At 39.5% G+C, this 17,359-nt stretch overlaps 1 protein-coding gene across 1 annotated transcript in view; it reads right to left on the reverse strand.

The window, feature by feature from the left end:
* RAB38 (RAB38, member RAS oncogene family) overlaps positions 1 to 17,359 on the reverse strand; it is a 56,944-nt gene that overhangs the window by 21,548 nt on the left and 18,037 nt on the right. The window contains exon 2 of the mRNA XM_060605406.3: positions 12,751 to 13,031. Within this exon, the coding sequence (XP_060461389.3) occupies positions 12,751 to 13,031 (281 nt within the window). The remainder of the gene's footprint in view (positions 1 to 12,750; positions 13,032 to 17,359) is intronic.

Raw genomic sequence — 17,359 nt, forward strand, 5'->3', positions numbered from 1 at the left:
AAAAAAATACAACACCACACTTTCTAGTGAAACCCACCTTAGGTAGGTAGCACCTACCCAAGAGTGCTTTCCTTCTTTGAACTCTTTCCTATATCCTGAGCTTACATGCCACACTAGCTGTACACTCCTTCCCCGCTTAAATTTTCTCAGCATTTAGCTCTACTGACAAACTACACATTGCACTTATTCATCTCTTTATTACCTGCCTCCACCATTACAATGCAAGCTTCAAGAAGGCAGGGATTTTATCTGTCGTGTCTGCTGGTATAGCTCTGGTGCTCACAACTGTGCCTGTCACATAGAGGAGAGGTGCTCAATGATTATTTGAAAAATGGCTGAATGAAACTACAAAATAAGTAGTTAGACCATAAGATGATTATGAAGTGCTCTCCAGATCTACTTGTCCTAGGTTTCCACAGAATGGTAGAGGAAGATATAATGACATGATGATTTGGGGGTTCAGCATGAGTTTCTGTTACTGTGGAACAGTTGAGCTCTTTAGACCTTGGTCATTTGAAATTACTGCTCATGTCTGTCCTTTATGAAATCTGAAACATAAGAACTAAACTTATAACCAGATGAACCAGAGGATGATAATTCTCCTTCCAAAGGAACTTTTCCTTGTCAAAGGGAGAGCTGTCATAATGAGCTTCTTGAGGTAGCACTAAAAAATGGGACTTATATACAATGTTTCAGAAACATATTGTATGGGCAATTCTAGGCACCCCAACTCTGACCCTCTTTTTCATTTTGGGAATCCTGGGAAACATAAAAACTGGAGGACTTGCTTTATGGTACACAAAGATTATGCCTACACTAGAAAATTCAAAGGGACCAAGAATTAGAAAAGCTTTCTACAGAGAAATTCCTTCCCTGAAGCAACCTTTGACAGGCAAATGATTCTCAAAAGATGATTCAACCTCATTTAGTTCATGGAAACAGATTTACAACCCTTGATTTTACCATCACTGACTTTTCTACCTTATACCTAGGACAAATTTAATCACTTCGGAATACCCCTGGACACGTCTGGCTAACCTAGTCTTTGAACAGTGTCCTAGCATGTTAGGTCAACTTCTGAGGCTAGCTTCTGAGAAGCTGCTGCTGCTTCTCATTTCTATCTAATGGGATATTGGTTTTTCCTCCAATCCCAGCAGGCCCTCCCAAGAAATCAATACCTCACTAGTCAGTGAAGCAGACAGAGATGAAACAGAAGGCCTTGGGAGAGCAGGGCTGCTGCCCGCAAATCTAAGACCACTTGTGTCAAAGATGGCAAACAAGACACATCAAAGAAGGTAAATGACCACAAAACAGGAACAAACAAAATCAATACCGAAAAATAATGAAGTAACACAGGGAGGGAGAAGACAAACATGTCTTAGTAACAAAACCTCTACAGACACAAGGAAGCAACACTTCCCAGAACGTTCTGACAGTGGTTCTGACAGAAGAGACACAGCTTTTGCCTGTTGGTTGTCTTTTTCAAAGTAGAAAGCTGGTATGGAAAGCACCAGGCATATCCAGAATCAATCAGACCTGAGTTTAAGTCCCAGCTCTGAGACTCACTAGTTGTGTGACTTTGGGTAAGTTACTTAAATCCCGTTGTGCTGTAGTTTCCACATAATAAAATGAGGATAAAATAACCCTAATTTTAAAAGAAACTATAATGAGTTAAATTATATAATGACTAAACTTGAGTCAGAAATGAAGTAGATAATCAGCAAAAAGGTCAAAGAGCACGGGTACCTTCCAGTTAAACATGGCAGACTGAGGGAATAGGTTTATTCCCTATCCTTGCCAAAACACTGAAAACAAATGATTTGAAAGAAATAAAACATTTCAATTAGCATCTCAAGAACTAAAAGAATGAGAAAATATGCAGCAGCATTCAAGAGATTTCAACACATGTTTAGAAATCAGAACACAATGGAGAATAGTAGTGGATTTATAAAAACTATTCAAAGATCCCTTTGAATAGAGGGATCTGGGTTCTAATTCTGACTCTGCCACTTGCTAACCATATGATCATGGGTAAATCATTTGACGTCTCTAAACCTCAGCTCCTTAATTTGTAAAACATGCATAACACTATGTGGTTCATGAGGGTTTGTGAGAAGTAAATGAAACAAATAAAGCACTTAGGACAAGGCCTGGGAATAAGAGTATGAGTGTGTTTCATAAATATAAACTATGATTCTTAATAATAAGATTCTTTGCGGTTTCGTATTGACAAGTTTCTGATTACTGTAAAGCTACTAACTGCAGTAGTGACATGTTCTCACTTAAGATATCTTAAGAGTAAAGATGAAAAGCTTGTCTTTGCTTTTAAGAACACCCAGAATCTCCTAACAGTGGCTTCTAAAGACCCTCTGCGTGGCACCCCTTAAAAAGGAGTTCCTCTCACGAGTCCCCTTTCAATCTTCCTTTGGGGACTCTCTCATCCTTGGTGACACACAACAAACATCAAGGAAGCTGTCTCACTCTCAGGCACAGATAACAGCCTTTCCTTCAAGTGTTCCTACACCTCGCATAGAAGCCACCAATTTTTACAGAAATTCATACTGCATTATAATTATTTGTTTATATGAGTTTGCCTCTAGGAGACTGGGAAGTTCTTAATGGGAAGAATCTATGCCCTTTATGATCAGTGCCCCAGTGGTTGGCAAAGTGCCTACCTGAACACACACATAGTAGCTATTCAAGGAATACTTCAGGAATGAATGAATGAATGAATGAGTGAGTGAACGAACAAAGTATAACACAATGCATCTCAACCAAGGTGCATACCAACATCACCAAAGACCGTTTTCTAAAAACATACATCTATGCACCTCCAGACACCTCAGAGCAGGGCTGAGCCATGTGGAATCTTAGCAAGCTCTTCAGGAGTTCCTGATGTACAACTTTTCAAGAATCATTGTCAATGGATAGAGTTCTGGACTAGATCTGAAGTCTGGGCCTGGTTTCTCCAAAGCCTCTCTGGAACTCCATTTTATGAATAGTAAGAAAAGGCCAATATGCTAGCCATTGTGCATGGCTCAAATGACAGGAGCTGAACAAAAGGAGAGATGCATGTAAACAAGATGATGGGAATTTCAATGAGGAAAAGATACTAAATTCTGGTCCTGGGGTGTGAAGGAGGAATAAGCCAGATAATAAGATCCACAGGCTAATGGGAGATTCTTGCGGGATGCTGTGCGGTGTTACCAGGAAAAGAATTCTGCAGTTCCCAGTTTAGGGCCCAAGGCATTAGGGGGGATATTTCCCTCATCTTCATTTCTTTCTCTGCTCCCCCCTCCACACTGCAGGGCACTGCAACCTCCCTGCTGTGCAAAGGATCTATAAAGGTTTCTGGATGAAAGCAGTTATGTAATGTGGAGTCCTCCTGGGAAATATAGTAGTAAATTAATTTTTCTCCTTCTGCACAGTTCTCTAAGGACAGAAATACCCCCATAAAGGGTAGGAAAAAGAATAATAGGGTAAAAGAATCTTCTGAAAGAGTCCTTGAGAAGCAGTGTAGCAAACAATTCTGTTCCATCCAATAACCACTGACCAAATGACCACTATGGATGTGCAAGCCACTGAGCTGGTGGCTGCCCAGGAAGATTTCACAGTACAGTACAGAGGGCAGGCTCACAAAGAAAGAATCTTGACACAATTGTGATAAGAAACAGGAGAGACTACCTGAGGGTTGGTAACCAATAGCACTTGAGTCAAGTTCTGAAGGAAGAATGAGAGGGAGGTGAATAACTGTAAGAAGCATGTCCCAGACAAAGGGAAAAGCAAGATGTGAACAGGGGATGTGAAGCAGTTCAGTAACATTAGGGATAAATGGAAGGACAAAAAAGGGGCAAGAAAGAATCTCACTGTGGGTTTTCTATGCTCAGGAACAAGGGATTTCTGAAGGGTGAGTAACCTAGTTATAAGGGTGCATGGCTTAGATGTCCAGGTGGATGTGAGGTCTCCACATCAGATGATCTGACTGGCAGAAAAGCCAATGAATTCAGTTTCAGATGTGTTGGGTTTGAAGAGTTGTCTGGGTGAAATCCAGGTAGAGACCCAGAAGGATATGGAAGTCTGAAGTTTGGGAAAGAAGTCATGGTTAGAGATCAAGATCCAGGAGGAAAGCTGACTCCAGAAACATAAATCAATGAGCATGGCTGTGCTCCAATAAAACTTTATTTACAAAATAGGAGGTAGGCTATATACTTGGGCTGCAGGCTATAGTTCGCTGATCCCTGTTCCAAGGTGTCTAAATTTGAATCAAAAAGTAGGGCCTACAGAAGATTCTTGAATTATCAAAGTGATCCCTTGGGTAGATTGAGTTTTTAGCACCATGCAGTACAGACTATCATAAGCAAAGTGTGGAAATAGACTATTAAAACTGTCCAAATGTCAGACAGGAAGGACCTAAGCTTTATGAAATGAAAATTTAAAACATGCAGGAGAGAAGGACATATGGAACACCTTGCCCCCTGCACACCAAGCTGTGACTATATCCTCTGAGGATCCACATCTACTTTCCTACGACATTTTAGTCATAGTTGGATCTCAGATTCTCTAGAAAATTTTAAGCACAGACTAGAAAACCTCTAGAGAACCAATTTGGCTAAAGATAAAAATCAAAACATTATTATTAATTTACATTGATTCACAAGCAGGTGAGTAGCTTGAGTTTCAGGCTCTGGCACTTAAGCTCTTCTCAACTTCAAGAAACAAGTCGCTTTTTGTTGTTGTTGTTGTAGGGCATTAAGAATCTGTCAGAAGGGGGGCGCCTGGGTGGCGCAGTCGGTTAAGCGTCCGACTTCAGCCAGGTCACGATCTCGCGGTCCGTGAGTTCGAGCCCCGCGTCAGGCTCTGGGCTGATGGCTCGGAGCCTGGAGCCTGTTTCCGATTCTGTGTCTCCCTCTCTCTCTGCCCCTCCCCCATTCATGCTCTGTCTCTCTCTGTCCCAAAAATAAATAAAAAAAAAAAAAAAAAAAAAAAAAAAAAAAAAGAATCTGTCAGAAGCAGTGATTCCAATGGTTGTGCTACAGACTATTAAACATTGCCACCATTTCCTTTAAATAACATCTTCTAACTTGGCTCTGATTATAGATTCCAGATTGGGCCCTTCCTTTTATGTCCCTAACTACAAACAGCTCTAATCAGACCAGCTGAAAATACAGGGTTAAATGTGCTGGGACAAAGTAAGTGAGTGAACGCTCATCCTACAACCTCATCTAAATTCTTTGGAGACAAATGCTTAAAACCTGTAAGATCTATTTCCTATAGGAAATTCTAACATTTTAAGAATAAGAACTGGCACCTCATAACATGCTCTGAACTCAGAAAGACCTTAATATACATCATTCACAGCACAGACCTGGACAGTCACTCAATACAAATTGTATTGAATCAGTGATTGCACCAGTGACTGTCAAGAATTTTTTCATGGTTTGACATTTGAAAAATGAGAATAATCAGAGATGGCCTACTACCCAATTTAAAAATAAAAGGTTTTTTTTTTTTTTTAAATGGTGTTCTCTACTCAATCTGCTAAAAGTGAATTAGAATAGCCATCTACCCATACCCGGATGGCATTATCTATGCATTTTCAGTTTGTATGAATGCATTATGTTTCTAAGTGTATATTTTCTAGAAGCCTATGAAATAAATCATATGTGATACTACTCTTCAGGCAGCTTCCAGAAAAACTAGCCACTTCTTAACTGCTGCATATTTTAGCTTGCAGAACAATAATAATAATAATAATAATAAGAGCTCAGTAAACAACAAAACACAGAAAACTTTCCTTTTAAATGAAAATTCTAGGCCAGCATTTCCTAAGCTTGTTCCACTATTTTGTTAAGTGTTCCACATGACCAAACACATTTAGGTACTGCTGCATGGTGTAGACCCCTCTTTTTTTTTTAATGCTTATTTATTTATTTTGAGAGAAAGAGAGAGAGAGTATGAGCGCACATACATGAGTGGGGGAGGGGCAGAGAGAGGGAGAGAGAGAATCCCAAGTAGGCTCTGCGCTCTCAGGGCAGAGTTGGACGTGAGGCTCAATGTCACAAACCCACGAGATCACAAACTGAGTCGAAATCAAGAGTCAGACACTTATCGACTGGGCCACCCAGGTGCTCCTCTTCTTGAAGGAGACAGCAGAAAAAGCCATCATTTTTATTTTTAGAAATCACACTGGCTATAGGGCACACTTTGATTTTGAAATGTTAACATATGAAAGAACAAAAAGAGTATGTTAGAATTAAAAAAAAAAAAAAAGGCAGTAGTGGGGCACCTGGGTGGCTCAGTTGGTTGAGCGTCCTACTTGGGCTTAGGTCATGATCTCACAGCTTGTGAGTTCAAGCCCCGCATCAGGCTCTGTGCTGACAGCTCAGAGCCTAGACCCTGCTTCAGATTCTGTGTCTCCCTCTCTCTCTCTGCCCTTCTCCACTTGTGCTCTGTCTCTCTCTCTCTCTAAAAAATAAACATTGAAAAAAAATTTTTAAAGGCCGTAGTTATACAGTTTTAGGAAAGTCACTCAAGTCTCAACTTTTTTTTTTTCTTTAAAATGGTAATAATAATAATGCCTACTCTGTAGGCTCATGAGAAGGATTGAATGAGTGCATTTGCATGAAAATCTCCACATGAAGCTCACATATAGAAAACAGCAAGAGATAGGGCCACAGTTCTTCCTGGAGATTCAGAATGCACATTAGAATATCAAAGTCCTAAGAAGTCCTGCAGCAAGGGAAGCAGTTATTCAGGTCGGATTTCTCAAACATATTCAACCATGTATATTAATCCAGGTTCTCAGTTGTAAGACACAGAATCTGAAGTGCCAAATACGGAATAGTGTATTCAAGAGATATTGTGTAGCTTGTACATTTATTCAGCAGTCTTATGAAATAGGCTCAAGCCTAAGCTTCCAGAAACTCAAGCCCTACATAAAAAAGGCCTGATAAGGACACAATGCCAGCCACCAATGAGCACTGCGTCCCATAATCTGTGAAGCTTCGAGGAACTGAACTTGAATGCAACTGTCCCTGGGGCCAGCAGTGATTATCTTTCTGGGTCAAACATAGGACCCTGAAAATTCTGCTGTCTCCCAAGGATGGAGTCCTGCTCTGCCTCCACCCCCCTCTCCACCACCAAAAAATGGATTTTACATTGTACCTTCTTCCTCTAGTTGCCCACTTCTCCATCAGTATGATTGGTGGAGGGGCTCCTGGGTGGCTCAGTTGGTTAAGCGTCTGACTCTTGGTTTTGGCACAGGTCATGCTCTCATGGTTTGCCTCTGTGTTGACAGTGCAGAGCCTGCTTGGGATCCTCTCCCTCCTCTCTCTCTCTCTGCCCCAACCCTGCTCATGCTCTCTCTCTTTCTCTCTCAAAATAAGTATTATTGGTGGAATCTAGGTCACATGCCTGTGATCTGGCTGCAAAGAAAGCAAAAGAAGAAAGTTCTATGGGTTCTTCCTGAGAAGGTAAGCCTGCTATGGCTGGGGGTTCCCCTAAAGATAGCAAACATGTGTAATAACTGCTAGAAATCCAAAATACATGAAAAACATCCATTACACTGAGGAAAACCTACTCCTCCCTGTAAGAAATTAATATGTTCTTATAGAGAACACTTCTGAGTATACTCCCTCTCCCAGAAGGACAAATACCAACATTTTTCTTTTTAACTGCAGGGAAGAGACCAAAATTGAGTGGAGTTTAATGTAAGAAAATTTCTTCCTGGGGAACCCAGTGATTTTAGAACATTCTAAGAAAGAGAGTGGGCCTAAAATGGAGCTATACATAGGATAGGAACAGCCATGGAAATCTGCCAGGAGTAGGGCATGAGGTGGAGGGGAGCATGAGTCAGGAGCACTGAAGTTCTTTCTGTGACTTTGGTTCCTGTCACCACCATTGGATAGATATTACTTGCTCCACTATTTCCCATCTACCCAGGAATTTTCCTGGTCTCCTGTTTCTAAACACAGCCATGTGTGAACCACTGCACCATAAAAGCAGGATGGGACAGCCTGTAAAGAGCTAAGATATAGAAGCATACCCTTCCACCAAGTGCAGTTGTTGTGTGCATCAGAGCTAAGTACAGACGGTGACATCCAGACCAGAGGATGGGTTGTGCAAACAGATAACAGAGATGTTATGTTTGAGGGGTAGGTGTGGTGTGTATATGTGATCAGACATAACATATACATTATGTCACTTAATGTTCTTGACAACCCTAGAAGGTAAGTGGGTGTGGCCAGAAAGTGAATCCAAAAGAAGCAACTGGTGGAGATTCAGGTAATGGGCACCAAGAATAGACGAGGTAAATGGCTCAACAGGTAGCAGGGCCCCATCAGCCAGTGAGAAGGGCCCAGAAGTTAGGACTGCCAACTCTGGGGATGCTCCAACAAGAACAGACCAAGGCTCTCATCGTAAAGAGACAAATCTACCAAAACATATTATAGAGACTGGGCTTAGGCACAAGGGTGCATAAAATAGACATTAGTAGAGTTAAGATCTGATGTGGACAGTGAGATGTACTAGAGCTCCTGATCTATATGGTGACCATGTAAATTCAAATTACAAACCAAGAATGGGTTGTTCCAATAATCATGCCAGGACAGCAGTATAAACCAGGAATGCCCTTGGAAAATGGGACATGTAATCACCCCCAATTATATATTATCTGGTCCTAGTGAATCCACAGGTAGAATTCAAGTAAACATGGCTGAGAAAAAAAAAAGAATATAAAGGTTGAAAACTAAAGAAAACTCAACTTATTCACAACAGTTTTTCTTTTTATTCCTCTGGTTTTAATATTTGAAGAAATGGTGTAAAAAGATCATAGATGCTAGCATACACCTAATTTTTTCTCTCTTAAATCACAGCCAGAGGCTACCATGAGTGTTCCAGCAATAGCAGTGAGACATAAAAACTCTTATGGAAAATTATTCTACAAGACTGAAGAGCAAAAGGGCAAATTTCCCTCAGCAGCAAGGTCAGCATCAAGATGGAGGCTAGTCCCAGTGACTTTTCAAACAACCTGTTAGTTTCAGCTTTAGAAATGGCCAAGCTGCAGGACTGCTACAAGATGTGGCCATGGCGACAAAGCCAAAGGTCATGGCCTTTGGTCCATCAGAAGTTTTAGAGTCATAAAAAAGGAAATCAGTTGTTTATCACCAGACAGATCATGACATCCCACAAAAGGATTCTAATTGTTAGTAGATTCACTTTCTAAGACAAAGATCTCTATAGGAAATGTTCCCTGCCCCCAAATGTTGTAATCAAAGAATAAATGGATCGCAGTTCCACATGCTGCCATCTTGTCTTTGGGTAGACAGTTTGATCTGGGCCTCTATTTTGTAAATGCTGTAATACTATCCTCAGAAATTAAGCAGAGCTTTATCAGAGATCATTTAAAAACGACTTTTTGAGCAGTTTGACACTCCAGCATCAATGCTGCAGTATTGTTCCTGAGATGCTAGATATTAACTTTGAATACTAACCTGGCACTGGGAAGACATTTTCATTATTAAGACATTTGGGACAATTTCAATAGCAGTATGTTTGGAGGGAAGAAGGCATTGAGTGCAATACAATGAGGCCTTGTACCCTCTTTAGCATTTCAGCACACTTTAGGCTTGTGAAATCCCTCCACCCTCTCTCTGTACAAAGCTTCTCTTCAAAGTTTACACTGGCAGGGATTTGGAGGATTAAAAATCCAGTATCTAAGTACAGTGGGTCAGTCAGGCCTTAAGTTAATGAACCTCATGCTCTTAAGCAGAGTTTGACTGCCATGGTGGAACAAGAAATGTCAAAGTGAGGTTAAAGAAAATGTCCAGAAGGTCCTTTGGTCTACAAGCAATTTCAGCCCTCCTCACAAACTCATAGGTCTTTTCCTTTCCTTTCTTTTCTTTTCTTCTTTTTCTATTTTATTTATTTATTTATTTGTTTTGCTAACACTTTTCCCCATATACCATCTTATGTGTTTAATTTATATTTTATTGTTATCCATGAGGTCAGGATTCTGTCTTTTTTATGCATTTCTGTATTCCCAGTGTCTGGTACATAACAGGTGTTCAATAATATTTGTTAAATGAATGAATGAATGAATGAATGAATGATGGAAGACTCCCTCATCATATATATGAGTCATTCATTCTAGTTTGCCCTTCAAATGGAAAGTAACCTATTGGGAAAAGGAGTTCTCTAAAATCTTACTCTTCTACCCCTGTACCTGGAGTTTTGAGCAGGAAAGCAATTATTTTGAAAGAAAGGAATCTGAAGGAAAATGCAGAAGTTGTAGAGTGAAACTGAGGATAGGGCTAAGGAATAAAGAGAATAGGTGAATTCACACACATTTTGGAATTTAAAAAGAAAACAGCAATATCAACATCCAAAAATAAAACTATAAAAAATGTCATATTTCTTTAATTTGTGTAATTTAATCAGACCTGTGAGTTTTGCTCTGCATCTCTCTCTTTACAATAATTCATCAAACAAACCAACCAAAAAGGTTCACTGACAAGTAGAGTAGAAAGGCAGTAGAAAATGATGGATACTGTGGCCTGAATTAAAAGATAACCCCAAGAAATAAGGGAAACAAAAGGTTTTGGAAGAAAAGACAAAATAGCACACCGTGGCTCCAAGGAAGGCAAAAATGCCAGGCACTGAGAAGTAGCAACTTCCCAAAACAGGCCAGCTCAGAGACACCACTCTCATTGAGACTCTCCAGGACATGAGGGGAACAAAGGAACATCCCAACTAGGACAGAAAAAGTGGCACCACCACCCTCTTCTCCATCTCTACCATCCCCCAACCCACTCAGTTGCTTAACAACTGCTGGTATTCAGATTTCAGTGAGAGGCACCTGGGTGACTCAGTTGGTTAAACATGTGACTCTTGGTTTCAGCTCAGGTCATGATCTCTCGATTCATGGGATCAAGCCCCACATTGGGCTCTGTGCTGACAGCGTGGAGCCTTCTTGGGCTTTTCTCTCTCCCTCTCTCTCTGTCCTTCCCCCGCCCTCTCCCTCTCTCTCTCTCAAAATGAATAAATAAAGTTTTAAAAATAAATAAATGAATTTCAGTGATAGTCTCAACTCAGGTTTTTCTTTCCAATCCTTATAGCCTTCACCTTCGTTCAAAGCCTTGCCATTTTCCCACAGGAATTCAATCACTACTACGTTACTCTGTCTCCAGGTTGACCTGCCTCCAGTCTGTCTTGCCCTAGTCCCCGAGGAAAATCTGACCATTCTTCTCTCCAGCATGAAACAGGTCTCAGACTCCTCCTCAGCCTATTTGAATGATGTCCACTAAAGTTATATTTTCAAACCATTCTCTAGTGATTGCACAAATGTTCACAATAAGGCCTTACTGTGATTTCCATAAGTACAGAGACAATGCCTATCTTATTCATAGTTGAATCCCAAACAACCAGCACAGTGCCTGTGCTCCACTCCCTAAGTATTTATTTTGTGTTTTTCACAAATAAATAAAATGGGAAAATTATGATATAAAACTAAGCAGAATGCAATCCTAATAATGTAAAATATATGTATACATTTATATGTAAAATATATAAATATTATACAAATATATATTATAAAATATAATTTATAAATATAAAATATATAAAATGTTTCATATATTTTATACTTACATTTTTAACATATATGTAAACTTACAATATGTTATGTTAATTTATGTATTTTTTCACTTTCAAAATTTACCATAAAAGCTTTTTTTTTTCTCTCTCTGATACTGAGATACAAAAATATAAGCAAAAACAAAAGGGAGTAAAGCAAAAACCATGCATCTGACAGATGAGATGGCAGCATGGGGCATTATGGGAACAATAATATCCTTATCACACCACATTGGGTTCTTCATCTTCCAGCCCTGACTCTGCCCCACTCCCTGCTACTCCTCCACCACCTGAAGAGTGAGCAGTGCCAAACCACACGATGTTCTTCACAGCGATACTTGCTAACTACTTTCTCACTCCACTCTTCCAGTATTCCCAATGTGGTAGTTCTGCGTTCCTGCCATCTTTTCATTTCTAGGGCAAAGCACCATGCCTGGCATACAGAAGAACATATTAAATATTGATGGAATAAATTAATTAATACATGGATAAGGCAGTGACACTGAATGCAAGGCCCATTTCTTTCATTCACTCTAAAATCATACTTACCTAACAGGGTTGTTATTGAGGACTAAATGAGAAAATGCACGTAAAACATGCCTGACATATAATAAGCACTCACTAAACAAACAGTTATTAACTATTATTACTGTGACCATGTACAAGTTGCTTTTTGCTCTCTTAGCCAAAATCATCTTTTTAAAAAAATTTTTAAGGTTTATTTATTTTTGAGGGAGACAGAATGAGAGCGGGGATTGAGGGAGGGGCAGAGAGAGAGGGAGACACAGAATCTGAAGCAGGCTCCAGGTTCTGAGCTGTCAGCACAGAGTCCAATGTGGGGCTTGAACTCAAGAACCACAAGATCATGACCTGAACTGAAGTCGGACACTTAACCGACTGAGCCACCCAGGTGCCCCTGCCAAAATCATCTTAAATTGTGGATAGTAATTTCTGCCCTGCCAACTCATCTTCTTGAGATGAGAAAGAGCTTAAAACAATCTGGGAAATACAAATCACTAAACAAACACATATTATCATCATAATGATGATGATAATGATTATATGATTATTGTCTTTGTGAATCTTGCCTAATAGGTTTCCCCTTTAAGGTCACATTACCTTGGCTGATGTTTCAAACCATCCTACGAAACCATGCTCCTTGCAGAACTGGTCCATCTTGAGGCCATTGTTCGTGAGCACATCCTTCCCCTGGTCACATTTGTTGGCCAACAAAACCACTGAAACTGGTTTGCCATTAGGAAGACTTAACTTTGAGTCCAAATCATTTTTCCACTTTGTCACTGCTTCAAATGTAGCTGGCCTGGTGACATCGAAGACAATAAATGCGCCCATAGCTTCTCTGTAATAGACCCTTGTCATATTTCCAAATCTTTCTTGACCTATCACCAAAAAGAAAGAGAAATCAAAAACTCATTACAATTGTAAACTGAATCATATACTGGAAACTCTCAAGGTGTCCAGTGTGAGCAGATCCCTCACTAAAGTGCTTCAGTACTTATGTTTAAAGAGTGAGCTAAGTACACAATCAGTATGATGTAGGTAGTGAAACCAGAGTTCCAGAGCAGAATTTATGACCAAAATTGACTGGGATTTCAGCTAATTAACAAAATGGAATGAATCTTATTGGTTGTAACTCTATCCACTAGCAGTAGCTGAAGACAGGAGCTAATGAAGGGTGGGTTTATATTTTTTGAACCCAAAACTCCAGAAGTGTATGGCCAAAGGCCTTTTATTCTGATTTGGTCATTTATTCATGTGAAGAGTCTTATAAAGTTATAAAAATTAAAATAAAGCGAGGTGTGTATTTAATAAGCCAACTTCTCTCAAAAAGAATAAAACGCCGGAACTGGCCTATATCTAAGGACATATAGGTCAACAATTTTAAAAACACTTTACATTTAACTCTGAGTACAAGATGTTGTGATGGTGAGTTTTAATTCAAGTTAAAAAACTCTTTTGTAGGTTGTGATATTCACATGGGCATTAGCATTGCAGATTTGAAGAGGAAATGATCCATAGCACTAGTGAAAATGGATGCAGGTCAAGGGTTCCGCCCTAATGGTCCTATATTGTGTGAGCCTGTGTGCTCACGCATGTATCACTGGAAAGAAGAGCATTCGGTAGGGGCCAGCACATGATGATCCTAAAACATTCCTTACATGGGTTTCACCACAGAAGCTTTGTCTTCTTCCCCATAGTTGTCTAGTCAATCAAAGAAAGAGGTATAATACTCTTCATATGACACACAACCCACAGATGAACTTTCATTTCTCCCAAATGAGTTTTAAATTTCTTTTATTTTCTTTCTTTTTTTAGTTCCTAATGCAAACAGTGATCTCCTTTGATACTGCTCAGGGTGGCCATGACATTTCAGGAAGAGAGGGGAAAAAAAGGCTTCTGTGATCATTTGGGACTCTGAAGGCCTCTAGGCTTTGCACAGTTGTCTTATGATCCCTTTCAGGGAACTAATCAGATGAAAAGCAAAGTCATGGGTTATTCAATAATCTGCTTGTCCAGAGATTTTCATAATAGAGTAAGGAGGTCCTGAAGAAGAAAGATTTTTACATTTAAAATTTATGGCAAAGGGTCACTTTTAAGACTAATGCAAAAAAACAATGTATAGGCTTAACACCTTTATAGGAATTCAAAAAGGAAAATCTGTATGTATGTGTGTGTGTGTTTGAGTTCATGAGGGTATGTGTGCCAGATCAGAAACAAAGAGAAAAAAGTGATCTTTGTACACTGAGGTCACTGGGCTGGTAGACTTGAAAAGTTTATATTTCCGGTGATCTGATAAGAGGTCACATTCAGAAAAGGGCATTTCTAGCACTCACATTTTATCCTTCCTTTGTCAGCTGATAGCTCTCTCTCTGCTGTTTTTTATTAAAAGAATGAGAACCATGTGACTTTTCATGAATCCCTACGAATGGCCAATATTGAGACCTGAGGAGAGTATCATAGGTAACTTACTTAAAAAAAAAAAAAAAAAAAAGACCATAGTTCAAAAACTCCCTGTGGGGTTAGATCACTCATTGAACATACATTTACTGGATAGCTAATACAGTCCAGGCTCTGTACTTTGTGCTGGAAATACATAATTTTTTGCCCTTGAACTGCTAAACTAAGAAGTGTCATACTGGATGCTTGCACTAAAAATGATCCAATTCAGCAGGTAGGTTCTCTTTTCTCTTAGATTCTACACACACATCCATAGCCCTGTCGATGTGACTCATGATTCAATGTTCAGCTTCCAGGAAAGTTAAATGACAAAGCAATCAACTGAACCACAAAAGTTAATACGATGGCTGCAGTAATAATTCGGAAAACCTTGCTGCAGAAGGCAGTAAATTAAATGGTCAGAAGACACCGGTCTTCATTTTAATCACTGGTTACCAGTGCAGCCTTAGACAAATGTATTCCTCTTCGTAAGACTACGTTTTCTCACCTGTGCTTATTATTGTATGTCAGGCATGTTTTACGTGCATGAATTTGTTTTGGCTGACCTCCTAGGTCCCTCGCTGCTTTCCTGCTTCTAGAGTTAAAATATTCCTAGTAAATTAATGCGTGGCCCTCTGTCCCAACGGCCTTAAGTAGTCCATTTGGTGTCACAGACTCATCTAAAAATATACATAAGCAATACAGTCATAATGTTTATTTAATGGATTTTCACTTGGTAATTAATACTCTATAGATGTTCTCAGTGCACATAATCAAGCTGTGAATCTTCTACACAGGCATAGAAACAAGAGGAGGAAGTGTGTTGGGTTTTCTGTTAAACTGGGCACATCCATTTACCACTCCACTACTAACCAACCAGCTCTGTGACCTCAGATTAGTCACCGTACCATTCTGAGCCTCAGCTTTCCTCATTGGTAAAATAGGGAAATGGGATTGGATACCGGAAACTAAATTCGTTATTGCCTCTGGCAACCCCTCTAATCAACCTCCTCAGATGCAGGCAACCAGCTCTCCACCTCCTACTCCCTCTGTGTTCCCTCCAGTTCTCAGCATCACTAGTAATATTGTGCCCCAGAGCGGTACCTTCAAGTCATCTGACTCTTTCTTCGCCTCTCTGTCCAAAGGGTCTCCAACATTCTACCAATGCTTCTGTTTCAGAAGCAGCCCCTGATCAGTCCTCTTCCCCATCAGCACTGCTACTGATCTTAAAATAAATATAAATATAAACATAGGTCTTCAGACATTCTGGCAGCATAAGGGATCACCAGACGGGCATACACAGGAAGGAAATGAAGTCATTATCTTAAAGAGCTATCTGCACCCCCCTGTTCATTGCAGCATTGTCCACAAGGAATGAGACATGGCAACCTCGTAAGTGTCTACCAGTGAATGAATGAATGAATGAATGAATGAATGAAGAAAACGTGGTATATGCATACAGTGAAATATTATTCAGCCACAAAAAAGAAGGAAATTCTTCCTTTTGCAACAACATGGCAAATGCTATGAGAACATTATGGTAAGTGAAATAAGTCAGACAGAGGAAAAAAATACTATATCATCTCATTTATATGTGGAATCCAAAAAAGTCAAACTTGTAGAAACAGAGAGTAGAAAGGTGGTTGCTGAAGTCTGAGAGTGGGAGAAACGGGGAGATGTTGGCCAAAGGATATAGACCTCCAGTTATAAGATAAATAAGTGGTGGGATCTAATATATAGTATGATGATTATAATTAATAATACTGTATTATGTGTATAAAGTTGCTAAAAGAGTAGTTCTTACATGTTCCCACCACAGACAAAAAAAAAAAAAAGGGAATTATGTAAGGTGATGGAGGTGTTCATCTTATCGTAGTAATCATTTTGAAATATATAAATATATCAAGCCATCATGCTGTACAGCTTAAATTTACACGTTATATGCCAATTATATTTCAATAAAGCAGGAAAGAAAATGCATCTTAGGTATTTATAGAACACCCATTCCTGGGCCATGTTCTTCAGAGATTCTTACATGGTAGTTTTATATGGGGCCCAGGAATCTATCTTTTTAAGCAGTCCCTAGGTGAAATCTTAAAACCATTTCTGTATTAATCCACTTTCAAAATGTAAACATTACCATTATGTTCTATTGCTTTAGCCCTTCAGTGCCTCTTACATGCTTAAAAATAGACACCTTTATTAAAACTGCAGATAAGGAGACTTTGGCTCCAACCACCTTTCCAAACTCTCCTCCTGTCACTTTCTTCAAGTGCTCCATGGCGTAGCCACACTAGAGTACTTACTCTTTCTAAAACACATCCTCCATTACTCCCTGGATTTTTCTTTCCTTTTTATATCTCTATTCCCAAAACCTGAATTCCTTCCCCATCTTTCTTCCTCTCACTCTGTCCAATGAAATCCTGTATATCCTATAATTGTGCCCTGAAATGCCATTACAGTTCTGCAACCTTCCCTGGCCTCCCAACTTTTTCACGACCCTGTAGCATTTTCTTTACCTGACATCATTTACATTTATTATGCTATATATTCATGCTTCAGTCTCCACTACAGCACTGTAAAATCTTGAAGAGCAAGTTGATCATATTTTGATCTTATAAATCTGAGGCCTATTTTCCACCTATTTGATATAGTAAAAACTCAAGATACTCTTGCAGAAATAAGCTAAAATTAAAGTTCTTTCTTCCTCTAAAATACAACATCATCGTATATTCATGAACGAGTGCTGTGTACTAACACACTTGCTCTA

This window comes from Panthera onca, chromosome D1 (genome assembly GCF_046562875.1).
Source record: "Panthera onca isolate mPanOnc1 chromosome D1, mPanOnc1 haplotype 2, whole genome shotgun sequence".
Taxonomy (NCBI): Eukaryota; Metazoa; Chordata; class Mammalia; order Carnivora; family Felidae; genus Panthera; species Panthera onca.